Source organism: Aptenodytes patagonicus, chromosome Z (assembly GCF_965638725.1).
Source record: "Aptenodytes patagonicus chromosome Z, bAptPat1.pri.cur, whole genome shotgun sequence".
Classification (NCBI taxonomy): Eukaryota; Metazoa; Chordata; class Aves; order Sphenisciformes; family Spheniscidae; genus Aptenodytes; species Aptenodytes patagonicus.
In genome coordinates, this window is record NC_134982.1 from 57,104,934 (window position 1) to 57,121,415 (window position 16,482).

Genomic DNA, 16,482 nt, shown 5'->3' on the forward strand with positions numbered 1-16,482 from the left:
GGCTTAGAAATGGTTTCCCTCTTCCTCACACTTTTTCCCATCCCTCTGTGGCCTGCTGACTCCTGGAAGGGTTCCCACACATCCTTCCCCCTCTGCAGGTCCCCACAGCTCCAGCTGCAATTAGACCTGCGGTCTTCAGAGTTACTCTGAGATCTTGCAGTGATGGGGAAAGTGCTGGCAAAAAAAGTGATGTTATATTATTATCATCATCATCAACATGCTGAAAGGTGCAGCTGCTTTCCCTTTGTCTATTAAAATCGTTTCCGTGTTTCGTGCACAGGAAGCAGAGGAAAAAGTTGCACGACCGCCTTCGCCAGAGCCTGCGCTCGGAAAGGAACAATGTGGTGAACATGGCCAACGGGCCCCACCACCCCAACCCGCCGCCGGATAACGTCCAGCTGGTGAACGTAGGTTTTACTGCCCGTGTTTCAGCTTAGGCTGCCAGTGCCACAGCAAAGCTCGCCCCACAGCTTTTAAACTTCTACCTGCTGCAGGCTGGTGACTGAATTCTCTTGGCTTTCTCCACCCAGAAACAATTAGGGACTTAGCAAAAAATATGCAGTGAAATGAGATATGGTTCTGCAGATGCCAGTTTACTGGGGCATGCCGCAGTGCTGCAGCTGTGCCTGTGGATCTAGGACACCAAAAGCAAGAAAAACACCTCAGAAAAAAATACTAACGGCTCTACAGCAGGGCTAAGTGTTGTAGGGATCAGTTTCTTCAAACACACATGTCTTGCTCTTCCTACTGCCCCTGGCCTCATGGTTGGTGAGTAGGGACAGCCCCCTTGGATCAGGAATGTGACATTATGAACTCAGGGGTAAAAGTCTGAATGAAGATCTCACCTGGACAGTAGCAGTAGGTGGGGAGACAGGGCTGGGGCAGATACTCCACCAGCACCCCCCAGCCATTTGTCGGAGCGGAGCAGAGCAGAGTTACTCTTCGACTAAACCCTTGGCCAAGTCCCTTGGCCTTAGAGGCCAGTGCTCACGCTGCCTGTAGCCGCTTCCTCCTCTCCTCCCTTTCCCGGGGAAACCTGGTGCCTGGACGGAACGTTGGCTTCCTGCTGCCTCAAGCCATCCCCGCTCTCCTGCTCCACCATCACTGTACATATTCATGACAGCTCATTGCAGGGGTGAGCCCTGGCTCTGTTAAGTCAATGGCAGCACTCCCACTGACCTTGGTTAAGGCCAAGACACCTTTTCAGAAGAGCTCAGCTTCCAGTATTTCCCCTCAAAAGACCTAAATCCATGGTCAGGTTAAGAGAAGGGAAACCAGGAGTCCTCACTGAGGAGAATGGAGAGTCCTACCAGCAACAGCATTGAGGGCGCTCCAGATGAAAGTTGTGCAGGAGGTTGGGCACTGCATACCTCCAGCCCCATCTCAGGAGGCTTTGGCCCGTTCTGCAGATCATGCCCTGGTGCTGCATCCATCGGCACTGAAAATAGCCATTTCCTGCCCAGATTCTTATGCACTGAGCAATTGCTACTGCTAACTACTGCTGTCTTCTGCATCAGAAAACAGTATTTTTGATGTATCTGGTAGCAAAAGGGGGTGTTGCCTTTCCAGGTCTCTATCCATGAGGACTTCTCATTCCCTTGTTAAATGTGTATAGAATCGTAGAACCATAGAATATCTCAAGTTGGAAGGAACACATAAGGATCATCAAGTCCAACTCCCTGCTCCTCGCAGGACTACCTAAAACTAAGCCATATGGCTAAGAGCATCCTCCAGATGCTCCTTGAACTCTGACAGGCTTGGTGCCTTGGCGAGCCTGTTCCAGTGACTGACCACCCTCTCAGTGAAGAACCTTTTCCTCATGTCTGTTGGTTATAGCCTAATGCAGACCTTTGCTAATTTCCTCATTTGCTTCCTCCTACTTGTGAGTTTAGGTGGGGTATGTATACAGAGGTGTGCATGAATGTGCTCAAGTGTGTCAGTGTGGTTTCTGCCTGTATTTAAGTGACAAAGTTTGTGCTTTGGCATGTGTAAAAAACTGCAACTTGGGGGGGAGGGAGGAGGGATTGGAAATCATGTCTGCAAATGTGCTGTGAATTACAGTTTGTAAACCTGAGGTTTGTCTGGTTTTTTTCAGCAGTACGTTTCAAAAAATGTAATCTCCAGCGAGCACGTCATCGAGCGAGAAACAGAGACCTCATTTTCTACAAGCCACTACACCTCAACAACACATCACTCCGTGACAGTCACCCAGACACCCAGCCACAGGTACTGGAGGGGGAAGGCAAACAGCACCTGTAATAGCTCATCTGTTGCTGTTGCAAAACTGAAAAGATGTGTAAAAAAACCAAACCCAGAAAATTCTATGCTCCCTTCGTAGTGTTTTCATTTTAAGACTAACAATATTTGATATCATGTCACCTAACTAATTATCTTTCCAGGAATTTAGAAAGAGCTTTATTGACTGAATGGCATTCCAATACTGTTACAGTGAATTTTAGCATATGCAGATTGCTAAATCAGTGACAGTCCTGGTGACTGGAAAGCCCTCCTTCCCTCTCCTTTTATCTACACATGCAAAATCATTTTGATACCTGTGGATTCATACAATTCACAAAATTCTGCAGCACCAGTTACCAACCCAAAGGTTACGCTGCACATCCCGAGTGGCAACAGAGCCCTTCCTTTCCCCTGGCTAAACTTCTGCTCATCTGCATTTGCCACCAAAGCACCCTCTCATGCTCCCCTCCCTTCTTCTCCTTTCCTGGTTGCTGCTCTCCAGCTGGAGTAATGGCCACACCGAAAGCATCCTTTCTGAAAGCCACTCGGTGCTCGTCAGCTCCTCCATGGAGAACAGCAGGCACACCAGTCCAGTGGGGCCCCGGGGCCGCCTCAATGGCATCGGCGGGCCACGAGAAGGCAACAGTTTCCTCCGGCATGCGAGAGAGACCCCTGACTCCTACCGAGACTCTCCTCACAGTGAAAGGTAGGACACACCACCTCATTACTTTCAGCTAGCAAGGCCTGGTGTTCCCAGATGGTTTCAAAGCTTGGGAGCACAGAAGGAAACCCAGAAGTACAGCTGTTCGTGTAGGGTGTACATCTCCTCATTTGTAAAGGTGGAGAGCTTGGTAGTAGTTTAAAGTCTACCAAAAACATTTCTTCCCATCTTGCCTCTGCTGGATTTATTCCTAATGGCCAGCAGTTCACATTTGGATAAGCACCACTGAAGTCATTTGTCAGAAATTTCCATTGTAAAGTAAAAATGGATCTTTGCCTAATTATCAGTTTCTTAGAAGAAGCTAGTGAGAAAACTGAGGGATTTTGTGAGACACAAAAGGTGGGGAGAAAGCAATGTATTGATCCATAGGAGGAGGGCACTAAGGACTCCTAAGCAGTATAGGAATTCTGCCATCACCTACTTTCTGGGGGATTCCAGCTTCTAAACCCATTATCTCCTTCGAAAATTCCCCTTGACACTTTATTAAATAAAAGCAAGGAACACAAAGTGCAAGCCAGAAGAACCCAGGTCATTATTAAATGAGGACTAGTTAGAAATAAAGCTGGCCAGGAGTTTTCCAACGAAGTAATTTTTTTCTCTGAAAAAGCTGCTTCATCAGTACCTAAGCTCTGCCTTGAAGTGCATCAGTTGCAAGAAAACTTTTACTGAACAAGTCTTCTCAGCTTTAGGCTAAGTTTTTATCTCAAGAGCATGGGATGACCCCAGAGTAGCAAAAGAAAGACTGAGAAGAAACAAGACATTTAAAGAGAGCTTTGCTCCCAACAATCAGAGGCAGAAGAAAAGGAAAACAAAAGGTTACTGGACCAATTCTCTGAACATTGTGAAATCACAAGGGATTTGATCTTGTGGGATGTCCATGATGTCAAAAATGCAGCCAGGCAATCCCCAAGGAGACCGAGTTGTGTAGGAGACAAATTCTGGTTTCCAGAAACATGAATGTGCAAGTACAGCAAAAGCCATTTCTGTGGTACTCCCTCTGCTACACAAAGAACAACTGCTTAGCAGCAGGATAAGGCACCACAGCTGAGGGCTCTCTGAATAAGGCCTGTAGGACCACTAAGGATAGTGAACTGGCTCTCTCCTTATAACAAAGCTATCTGTTATTTACCATGGAATTTAATTACAGGATATGTGGCTCACATGATATAAACAGCCATGGCCCCAATCCAGCAGAGCACTTCAACAAGATTAACTTTTAATCGTGCAAGTAGCCCCGTTGAAATCAGCAGGATTACTCATGCGGGTAGAGCTCAGCGTGTGCTTAAGTGTTTTGCTGGATCAGGACCTATAGCAGTAAATACCACATTGTCTCCTGCCTGGGAACTGTACAGGATGCACGGACACACGCCCGCTGACGACGAGTATTACAGTTGAGCATATTTGGGCATCTGCATGTGAGAAGCGAAGATCATTCGCGTGGTCTTCCCGCATTGCCTGGGACACCCGGAGCATCATTCTGATATGAGCTGTTTAGATTTTAGGGGGGTGGAAAGGAGCATGTGCCTTTCTGTTTCGATGAGAAGAAAGAAGGCATTTCATCAATTACTGTGTTTCTTGAAGGTTATGCTACAGGTGAAAAGCAGCAACATTTCTGTGATAATTCACCAGGCATTGATGGCCTAGCCTGTTCCTGAAACGACCATGAATTTGGAATGCAGAAGATAGTTCCCTGGGCATTAAATTAGGCGTCATCTATTTTTAGCAAGCAGGAAATAACATGGCAGATTATTTCTGAGATGGATTGCATGTATATGTGTGTATGTAAAGGGGAAAATGAGTTATTTGCAACTAAAAATGACTCTGAAACATAAAGGAATGTACAAGCTGACAAATTACTTCCTGAGGCCATCAAATGTTGCTGTGCTGTGAATTGGTAGATCAAGGCTGTGCTCCCTCCACCCTCCAGTCCCCCAACTCCTTCACAATTTTGAAATGAAATAGAATAGACATTACAAGGGGTTCTTTTGCACTACCCCATCCCTTTGCTGGATCCCATACCCTGACACCTGTTTACATGAGCAGAGGACCCAATCACCTATATTTTAGAAAGTCCTTAGCCATCTTACAGGAGAGAAGATCAAAAAACACCATCTCTGCATGAAAGGCTGGACTATATGATGAAATTGGCAGCGTGTAACTAGTTAATGCTTGTTGGCTGGCTCTGGATACACCCTGATCCCCTTTCACTCAGCCAGCATAGTTTACCTCTTGTGGGCTGTGAAGCTGGATAAATCTATTGCCTTTTAACATTCCTTTTGGGATGGGCTAGAGCTGCATGTGTTCGGCTCCTGTGCCTCAGCTCATGGACAGCAGCTTGTTAGCACTGCCCCATTACGGTGTGGGTGAATACACCAGAAATGGGTGAATGTACAACACCCCAATATGAGTAACTTGACACTAATGGAAGCGTGCACAGTGCACTGAACACATTTAACTAACTTAGTGCATTAACTGAACCAGTTTAGCTAAAATCCAGTGTGTCAAGAAGATGTACGTCCAACACTGTACCAGCTGGGGAAGTAGAAAATCTTCAGTTTTTCAGACAATGCCTATTTAAAAATGTGAAAGGGATGAAAAGCTGTCGTGGTTTAATCTCAGTCAGCAACTAAGCACCACACAGCCGCTCGCTCACTCCCCCCCCACCCGGTGGGATGGGGGAGAGAATTGGAAGAGCACAAGTGAGAAAAACTTGTGGGTTGAGATAAAAACAGTTTAATAATTGAAATAAAATGATAATAATAATATGATAATAATAATAATAATACACAAAACAAGTGATGCACAGTACAATTGCTCACCACCCGCCGACCGATGCCCAGCCAGTCCCCGAGCAGTGGCCCCCCCGGCCAGCTTTCCCCAGTTTATGTACTGAGCATGACGTCACATGGTATGGAATGTCCCTTTGGCCAGTTTGGCTGTGCCCCCTCCCAGCTTCTTGTGCACCTCCAGCCTTCTCAGTCGGTAGAGCATGGGAAACTAAAAAGTCCTTGACTAGTGTAAGCATTACCTAGCAACAACTAAAACATCAGTGCGTTATCAACTTTGTTCTCATCCTAAATCCAAAACACTGTACCAGCTACTAGAAAGGAAATTAACTCTATCCCTGCCGAAACCAGGACAAAAGCTCACTCACGGAAGGAAAAATAAAGAATTACTTCATTCATCCAATGCACAGACCTATTAATTACCCTCTGCTCTCACTAGCAACCAATTTGATTAATTCCCATGCATAACTCCAGTTTTGGGTTTTTTTCTCCTGTTCCTCAGTTGATGTAAATCAATGTGCCTCTACTGAAACCGATTTACTCTACTACACATCAGTTCAGGATCTGTCTCAGTTTCTCTTTTATCCAATAACTCTGTTTTAATCAAGTGTAATATGTGCAACTGAGTCATAGATTGGATAAGAAAGTTGGATTCAGATTTATTTTGGTAATTCAGACTCGGGTAAATAAATCACTAATGAAAAACTAAATAACTTCATCAATCATAGCCATATAACTTGTCTCAATGGGCCTGTGTAAGGGATGGAGCTTAGAAAGATTTTAAATTTGGACACAGATAAAATTCAGGCAGGTGAACTTAGGATGAGAGCAAAAGCAAAGCCAAACTATGCAAAATGTCATGCTGGGCACCGTGCCTTTGATCAAGAGGTTTCAGACAGATCCTCACCTGGCATGAATCCACATGACCTCATAGCATCTCATGGAGCTCCACTGATTCAAACCAGCTGAGAGTCTCACATTTTTTGTCCTCTTCCTTTGGGACAAGCTCTGTACTGGCACCTGAGCTTCATTTTCAAATCATCTTTGACCACTACCCTTCCCACAGAAACTTATGAAGGAATAGGGGAATTGCAGAGCAATCATGAACACTAGGCCAGACAGTCCTCTCTGTCAGCATTTGTTCCCACACGACGACAAATAATGCTTCATGTTTCTTTGCAGATAGACCTACCAGCCAGGGTAACTAGCACCCAAGGAGTGGGGCAGCACAAAGCTGCTGGGACAGTGCTGAAAATCCTCTTCTGACTACCCCCAGTGATTAAAATTAGCAGAGTCTGGCTCTAGATTTTGTCCAAACTTTGCTTTCCTCCTTAGCCTGAGTCAGTCTGATTGCCAGAAGAGGGTGAAGCCCCAAGAGGACTGTCCCTCAGTTCCCGTCCTTTGTCTCCTCCTCTCTGTTGTGTGCACCCCAGGTTCTGGTCAAATCCTGCCAGAAGTGCAGCAGCCGTTTTCCTTTTGAGAAAATACTTGCAAATGTATTTTGTTTCTGGCAGCCCCCCAGTCTCTGAATCCCATTCCTGGATTTATTCCAGAAAGTTATTCTGGCAAGTAATTTACAGCATCTCCATGGCTCTTCTGAGGCGAATAAACCTGGGGGCTTTGCCATGCTCCTCCTGCTCTCAAACGTTTTTGCCCAGAGTTCCAGGAGTCGGTGGTTTTATAGGATTAATAACAACAGGAAAGTTTCCCTGGTAGCCCTGTCTGAGGATGCTGGGGATCTTAAGGAATCCCTGCCTTTTCTCTCCCAGCCCACATGAGCAGCTGTGTTCACATGTCACCACCGCTCCTGTGCTCGCAACCTTTCCCGATCTCTTTTCTTCAGGTATGTCTCTGCTATGACCACACCAGCTCGCATGTCACCCGTCGATTTCCACACTCCGACTTCTCCCAAGTCCCCCCCCTCCAAAATGTCGCCACCGGCTTCCAGTTTGACCATCTCCGTCCCTTCGGTGGCGGTGAGTCCCTTCATAGAAGAGGAGCGACCACTGCTCCTGGTGACCCCGCCACGGCTACGTGAGAAGTACGAACACCACCTTCAGCAGTTCAACTCCTTCCATCACAACCCTGCCCACGAGAGCAACAGCCTGCCGCCAAGTCCTCTGCGGATAGTGGAGGATGAGGAGTACGAGACCACACAGGAGTACGAACCAGCACAGGAGCCTCCAAAGAAACTCACCAACAGCCGGAGGGTCAAAAGAACAAAGCCCAACGGCCACATTTCCAGCAGGGTGGAAGTGGACTCCGACACGAGCTCTGAGAGCAGCAGCTCTGAGACCGAAACCGAAGATGAAAGAATAGGCGAGGATACACCCTTCCTGAGCATACCGAACCCCGTGGTGACCAGTCTGGAGCCAGCCGCTGCCTACCGGCTGGCTGAGAGCAGGACTAACCCAGCAAATCGCTTCTCCACACCGGAAGAGTTGCAAGCAAGGTTGTCCAGTGTGATAGCTAACCAAGACCCTATTGCTGTATAAAACATAAAACACATAGATTCACATGTAAAACTTTATTTTATATAATGAAGTATTCCACCTTTAAATTAAACAATTTATTTTATTTTAGCAATTCCGCTGATAGAAAACAGGAGAGGAAAAAAAACTTTTATAAATTAAATATACGTATGTACAAATGTGTTATGTGCCATATGTAGCAATTTTTTACAGTATTTCAAAAATGGGGAAAGATATCAATGGTGCCTTTATGTTATGTTACGTTGAGAGCAAGTTTTGTACAGTTACAATGATTGCTGTCCCATAGTATTTTGCAAAACCTTCTAGCCCTCAGTTGTCCTCGCTTTTTTGTGCACTGCATTATAATGACTGGATGTATGATTTGCAAGAATTGCAGAAGTCCCTCTGGTCGCTTGTTGTAGAATCCCCAGATCAAAAAGCCTTGTAATGGCACTCCCACCCTACCCACCCCACCAGAAAAACACACACACACACACACACACACACAGAGAAAAAAAAGAGAAAAAACAAAAAAGCTGAAAAAACAACAAAAAAATATTTTCTTCTATAAGAAGTTTTATTTGCTTTCCGTATATGAAATGAGTTTTGTCTGCTCTCTGCCAGCCAAAAGGTTTGCTTCATTGAGCACTGGGATAATAGTAGATCCAACAGCATGCTACTATTAATTACAGCAGGATAACAAAAACAAACAAACAAACAAAAAAAACAAACAAAAAAAAAAAGCCAACCTGCATTAAATAATGTTACTTATAGAAAGAAAGTAATACTGTGATTTTAAACCAAATATATTATTAATCAGAGGTCAGCTTGTAATCACTAGGAGCTGCCATTTCATTATTTTCCAGATATTAATTGTTCTAGTTATCCCTTAGAAAATGGGTTTAGGTTAGCTGAGGCTTTGAACCCAATACTCTATTAAAAAAGGAAAAAAAAGAAAAAAAAAAGAAAAAAAGAAAAAAAAAGATTTATATTAGTTTAAGTTAATGGGGCAAATATAATAGCAGATATCTGTAACCAAGCAAGGAAGAGATCTAGCTGGAAAACAAATGCCACTAATAAAAGTGCAATCAGTTCTCACCTCTATTTTTTAATGTTGATTTCTAATAGATGATTTATCCTTTTGTTTCCCCTCGATTTTCTCCCCTTTCTTCTCCTCCTCAGAAAGAACCCTGACAAGCCTCTAGCAATACCTTGTTAGAGTTGCTGTTGGTAAGGGTTACTCTTGGACACAGAAATGACTTTCAGGGAAGAACTGATTTGCTGAATGGTTAAAAAGTATAGGCAAGTGGGAAGGACATAGCGGAAGTATGGAGTTCATTTCTACTCGCCTTTATTGACTCCATTATTTGGGGTGAGAGAGGCAAGGTTAATGCAAAGCCCATTTATGAAGGCAAGCACACCATGTATGTTACAGCCATAGTGTGCGTGGCTATTTGATATCAGTGTTTATATAGCCAGTGATGGCCTTGAAGCCTTTGACTAGCAGTGAACAAGGATGCTGTCAGTGCTGGAGCGGTTGCATCCGTTCAGACAGAAGCAAATGGCCTCTTTCGCACTGAATTCCTATCAGTTTAGTCAGTGTCACTCTGCCTCTTCTCTTCTTTTGATTTTTGTTGTGTGTTCAGTTGGCACAGCATAGACTCAGGATTGATGTGGAAAACAAATGTTTTTCCTAGACTCCGGGGATTCTGAAAATGAGAACATATGTTCTACAGGTATTACTGGACTCTAAATAAAAGCCACGTCAAGAGAAAAAGAATTTCAGCCAAACTACACTCATCCTTTGGGCCACATCCTGGTCCCAGTTAAATGAAGAGAAATAAGTCAAGGAAATTTTGTGAGATGTAAACCTGAGGAACTAAAGTCCCGACTCAGTAAATTGTTCAAGCATATGCTTATGCTAATCCCAGCAAAAGTTATCTTCAGCATGTGCTAGACTCCCATTGATGCATCCAGTGCATGCATAAAGTTAAGCATGCGTTTAAGAGTTTTGCTGAACAAGGTGTCGTATTGATTTGAGACCTGAAAGCAAAGTCTAGTAAATGAAGCTGTTTATCAGGGTGATGAAAATCAGTGAGTTGCTCACTGTATAAATCAACCACATTACATTAGTAAGAACATGGTGAATCTACCTGACCACTAGATTCAGCAGAAAAAGAAGAAAAAAAAACTTAGTATAGGAAGAAGATGATGACAAAGTTGTACGCTAGGATGTTGGTGGTAGAAGCAAAAGTCTAGGAAACTAGCACAGCTTTGGGCTATGTGGTGGCTGAAATAGCACTGCTTATTTGAGAAGTCTATGGGAGATGGCAAAGTTTGTCAAATACATACTGTCTGGACTTCAGTCCCCTTTGCCATTTTTTCCCTGGCTGGCATGTACTTGAACACACTTTGCCTTTGCAGACCAAAACAAAAGCTCTCTACAGATTCTAGATACCATACACTCATTTTCATCCCTTTAGTCATGCCTATTTATCTGCAATCCCATGCAGCAGAACATCCACCTCCCCAGTAACTCTGCAACTCAGTAGTACAGAGGGCCAGGTGGGCTTTCCTGATGCAGACCACCAGTTTCCAAAGGATTTGCACTGTTGAGTTTCCAGAGGCACTTGAAAATCTGTCCTTTTCAGCAAGGTCTCTGATATTGCAAAGATCTTACAGGACAGACAAGACAGAAAAAGGATGGCAGAGGAACAAGAAATTTGCCCCAAATCACCCATCTTAGTGGCAGAATAGAGATTATAACACAGGTCTTCTGTAATCTCCTCCAGTATAGATCACTCACAAGGCCAGCTCTCATTGAAGTGTCTGTAATAGCCTAGACAGATTAACCAGGATGGAAAGGGAACTTGCCTTGAAGTGGAGTAAATTATTTGACTACTAACACTGCTATTATAGAGGGCCAGTATAAAACGAAGGAGCAATTGCATGCTTGGGAGCTGTACGTGTGAGATTTATTCAGTGTGGGTCTAGGGGAAAATGTCACACCTCTTCTGTTGCAGTGCCTCAAAGTCAAAGTGGTGTGCAGTCCCTGCTCCTCCTCCCCTCAGTACATATAGGATAAGCATGAAATTAGGCTGGGGACTTCACATGGACCTAAGAACAAGAAAATACAATTGGGGATATGGCTGCCTAAGCCCTTAGGTCTTTGGGGAGAACCCAGCCTTACAGCACAATTCATGCAACAGTGAGTTATGGGAGTTGCCCTGGCTTGGCACTCACAGAAGTGGGAGCAGGACGCAGCCCCTTACCTCTGGACTTGCTTTTAGCACACTGTGAGGGTGCTCCGCGTCAGTCAAGTCCACACCCCAAAGTTAGCAAGTCTACATGGCCATGGGTTCTGCTGGCAGGCTGCAGCCAGCTCCTGCTGGCCAAGGGCTGGAGACTGCAGCAGCATGGAGCAGAGCCAGCAAGTGCCTACAGGGAAGGCCAGCTCCCCTGTTGGGGATATTCACTTCATTACCCAGACCTCTGAGCTAGGCAGTCCCAACACACTTGGGCCATCACTGTGTAACCCTTGCCAACTTTTGGCTGAAAGTCATGGCAAGGAGAAACATACTTTGAAGAGGGGGGAAATATTCCAGCGGTGGCAGAGTTGTTCAGATTGTCCTAGTTTCTTTCCATGTCATTTAACTTGAGCTGTAAGATTTCCCTATGTATGTGTTTATATGCAGGAATTATTCCAGGATAAAAGGCTTCCTTCAGGGGTGTATAGCTGGAATACGTTGTGCACAACCTGGTACAGCCTGCCTGTTCAGCTGGTGTAAATCATTACAGCTCCACAGAAGTTCTCATATAACAGAGAAAAACCTACTCCCTCCTCTTGGCCCAGCAATTCCCTTCCTCACTTGAGCCACCCCAACACCCCCAGGTTTAAGAGATCAATCACTGCCTTTATCAGGGAAACAGGAAAGCTCCTTCTCTTTCCAGTCCTCCAAAACAACAACACTGCATCTCCCTGCTTCTCTCACACACATTGCAAGCAGTTTCCTGAGCATCCAGGATAGCAGACTTGTGTCCCCTCAAAGGACACACTTCTCAGCCTGTTGAACACTTCTTGGCCCTGCAGTGTGGCTACTTACGATCAGCTGGGACTTACTTCTAGTAAGAAACAAAAAAAGCACCTATGAAATGCTGCAGAGAAGGGCAGACAAAGAACATGGCCAATTATCATCATTTGTAATTCTCTATTCTATTGTAAATACATCTTGTACATACTTGGATGTTTTCATCATTTATTGTCTTTATGGATTATGTGTTAAATGAGACTCTCTTAGTTTATTGTGTAACACTGTAAATAACATAACATCCTTTATTATTTATGCATAGGCATCTAACACACGGAGAAAGTTATCCTCATATTATTTTAAGATATATGTCAAAAATATGTTGCATTTTTCTTTTTGCTTTGAAAAAATTGTAATATATCCTCTTTTTCCCCTCTTTTCCTTTAAAAGAAAAATGAATGCTAATTTATTGTTCAGGAGAGAAAGGGGATGTAACTGAAAGGCAAACTGTTCAAAGAACATGCTATGGAAGCCACAAGCTACTGATAAACTAAAGAATTTATTATCCCAAATACAGCAATAAGTAATTGTTGATTTATTAAGGTTTTGTTATTCATTTTCAGTAAAAGAGGTGCTGGATTAAATTGTTTATGTGTTGTACTGGCCCAGCTGCTCAGCAGACTGTGTCAGGTCACTAGCCACCATCTTTCTGGATCCAAACATTGTTGTAAAGGTCTTGTTCTGTCTTTGTGGGCCACTGTTCCCTGAGTTTTCTGATTCGTCCCTATGGAGGTCTCTGGCAGACACTCTTGTTCCTAGGTACAACATTTTTAGTTTCTTAAATTAGAATTATTAGCTTTACCCTGACCATTAGTACTCAAGGTGGGTGGGGGTTTGGTGGGGGGGTGGCAGAAACAACAACGTCTTGGGGCTCTGAGCGCCTGCTCTTACAAAAATGTCACCTCACTGCTCAGTAACAGTCAATAAAGCAAATCGGATACTAGGAATTATTAGATGACATCACCATGCCACTGTATAAATTCATAATTTGTGCAGATCTTAAATACAATGAGTGATCCTGGTCTTCTTGTCTCAGAATAGAAATAGTATAATGGGGAAGGGTTTGGAGGGCAACATGGGTGAACAAATATCTGGAGCCGGTGAGGTCCAGATAGACTGGGTCTCATTAGTCTGGAAGAAAGGACAGCTGAGGGGAGATATCACAAAGGTCTATGGAAACATAATTATCTTGTAGAGGGTAAGAAAGGACTGGCTGTTCAGTACCTCTTGCAATACAAGAAACTGAGTTATCAATCAAAAGTACTGGGCATCATATTCAGAAAGACGTGGCTCTTCATGTGAGGTGTAGGGAGCTTGGAGAACTCCTTGCTGCAAGAGATTGTGGATCGTAAATGTTTCCATGGGTTCAAGGAGGGTCCAGATCTTAGACAGTAGTCCAATAAGAATTATTAAATCCATGGAAACTACATTAGATGTGGGTAATATCTGAACTGAAAAGATGTGGAGGTTGTGTAAGGTGGAAATACCGTGTATACTTGCCCTGCTTTTACCCTTCTTCACCTATCTGCCACTCTTGGAGAGAGGTCAGGGCAGATATCTGATCTGGCTGTCCTTACATGATACTAGTATGTAAAGTCATTTACTACTGACAAGCATTAAATAAGAGGAGGAAAGCTGGGAGTGAGCAAAGGAGGGAGGAATGCAGCAAAGACATCTTGGATGTGTTTCACATCCATTTGTTCCCAGGCCTGGTAGAAACGTAGGTCAGATTCCTTCCACCTACCTGTAGGTACTGAATGAGATGCCAAACTGAGGAGGGACGGAGGAATGGAGGGATGGAGAGAGGGAAGGAAGAAGGAAGGGAGGGAGGGACAGGCATGGGTTTTCTGTCACCTCCCCGCCCCCATTCTCAACACAAACAGTGAAGGCCTGCTGGGTCAGTCAGACCTCAGGACAGGTTCAGTTCCCTTCTGACAACTTCCCTGTTGCCATTGCATGTAGAGGGATCCTGTAGCCAGGAGTCTGGGTGCTCAGGCTATTGGCCTCACCTGAACGTCTTAGTTGGGTAGGGCCTTGTCACCTCAGAGCAAGCCCAAGCCAGCATCCCATTGCACAGTACTACTACTGAGGAAAGGAAGATGCTCCTCTTATCTTCCATTGCAGGCTGTTGAAACGGGAATGGGTTGCTCTGAGAAGCCAGTCTCCTCCTCAGGCATTCCTACTGGCCTTTCTTGGGTGGGAGAGGAAGGTAGAGGATTTCTGAAGTAATTAAGTACCATAAGAACCACTCAGAGTCAACAGGACTAAGGACCTCACATCACTTTTGACATAGACCAGAGTGCTTTAGGGAACACATCCTTGCGTGTCCCAAATGGCTGTCCTTGCAAAAACATTGTTTGTCACTCCATGCTGTCTTTATCCTATTGTCTCTCTCTGCCAAGCTCCTGCCTCTGCGCTTCTCCACAACGTCTGGAAGCAGATGGCCTCAGGGAACACTACAGGAAAAGCAAGCAAACTCTTCTCATTTCTGCAGCCCACAGCTGGGTATGCTCTTAGCATGCCAACTGCACCCAGTTATGAGCTCGTGATTTGGATGATGCATTCCCCAAGTTAGTTCTCTCTGTCTCAGCTACAGCTGATGTGAAGAAAACTATATCAAATGCCGACTGCTGACGTTGCAGCTAGTCGCTGATGATTAACCTGTGTAGCCCAAGCAAAGCAACGTGGACTGTGCTCAGGTTATGAGCCTGAGAACTCTTCTTTAGTGACAACAGACCCTTAACAATGGCACTGGAAACCCTTCGGGGCTAAATCTCATTTTACTGTTCAGAAAAAAGACACAGAGCCTTGGGGATTTCTGATCCCAGAGTGTTCCTTCTCCCTGATGCTATGACCTTTTGCTGGAGTCATTATAAAGAAGCCCTTATTAGAAAAGTTCTACTGATTGCAAAATTATTGCCCATGTCTCCAAACTAAGTGCGGCAGGACAAATGTCACAAATCACTGGTATGTTCCTGATGTCCCCATTTTCACCCATCAAGACAAGGACTTAAGGAAAGGTCCACATCTCCCAGCAAGGAAGAGGTGGAACATGATCAGGTCCATGCACATCTAGGAAGGCTGCCATGTCAATGGAGTTGAGGACAGTATGGGTCTCTCCACCAGGGGGTATTCAGAGCTCTGCACTTCCTAAGCATTGCACCAATTAAGCCTGAGACAAAGCCATCAGTACAAACAGAATGAATTCCCCTTGAAAGCTAGACCTCACTCTCTAAGCCTTTAGGTCCAGGAGGTAACCTAGCACCAACTTTAGTTGGAAGCTGGACTTTTAACATGAATGACAGCTGCTGAGGTTTCCATTTTCTTTCTTCCCCTTGGGGACAGCAAGAGATTTCCCTGCACTGGATGCAATTCCCTGGGAACTCAGGAGAGAGGAACCCTTGCAGCAGTGCATAGAAACCACCCAAAGTAAGGCCAGCTCTTCAGATGACAGCAACAAAGGAGGTGGTGAGGGAGTCATTGCAAGGTTACATGCTCATCAGTTGGTAGGGAGTACAGTGATTGTTAACAACCGATTAAATCATTACTCTGGTAATGGCCAATTTGGAACCAAGCTTCAGAAGCCAAATACTGTGTGGGAGGTATCTTAACTTACCCTGCGCATTACTGCAGGCAACTGGGTGATGTGTTCACTATGTGTACACACACATACAGTCTCCCAATTTGCTGTAATGATTTCCTGTCATTCAGTGAATGCTCAGTGACAGGAAAGGAAAAATGCCTCAACAAGGCCATTCAGCAGCTGCAAAATTGCCTGCATCCAAGAGGAAACACCTTTTGCACAGCAGAGGGGAAAAAATGAGGGTGGTATTTGACCTGTACGGCTGTGAAGAGATGGAAAGGGAATGCCTCTTGCTTCCCCAATTGGACAGGCTGGATCACAGCTTGCACAGGAGCCTTCACAGGGCCACAACTGAGAAGGGACTGGCAAGGTGGAGGATTGAGGGGACTCAGACTAGGGTCAAGGGTGGCAGTGTGTCTCTCATTTCATTGAAATAACTCTAGACACAAAGGATTCATCCCAAACAGAAAAAGAGTCACTGAAGATGCCCAAGTGATGGGTCCTGGGCCCTCTGTATATGGCAAAGAGAGAGAATCTCCAAAGAGCAATTCTCGAACTTGGCTCTCACAAGGTTCCCATCTTGTGCTCCACCTTT

General features: G+C 44.8%; 1 protein-coding gene across 14 annotated transcripts in view; it reads left to right on the plus strand.

Moving 5' to 3' along the window:
• The window catches only part of NRG1 (neuregulin 1), a 522,383-nt gene extending 509,293 nt beyond the window's left edge, over positions 1 to 13,090 (plus strand). For 13 of the 14 annotated variants that reach the window (XM_076361763.1, XM_076361764.1, XM_076361765.1 and 10 more), the window contains 4 exons: positions 281 to 407; positions 2,096 to 2,226; positions 2,741 to 2,944; positions 7,589 to 13,090. In XM_076361763.1, coding sequence (XP_076217878.1) covers positions 281 to 407; positions 2,096 to 2,226; positions 2,741 to 2,944; positions 7,589 to 8,240 — 1,114 coding nt within the window. In that variant the 3' untranslated portion in view covers positions 8,241 to 13,090. The remainder of the gene's footprint in view (positions 1 to 280; positions 408 to 2,095; positions 2,227 to 2,740; positions 2,945 to 7,588) is intronic. The other variant, XM_076361759.1, reaches the window with a different exon arrangement.
• The last annotated feature ends 3,392 nt before the right edge of the window (positions 13,091 to 16,482 follow it).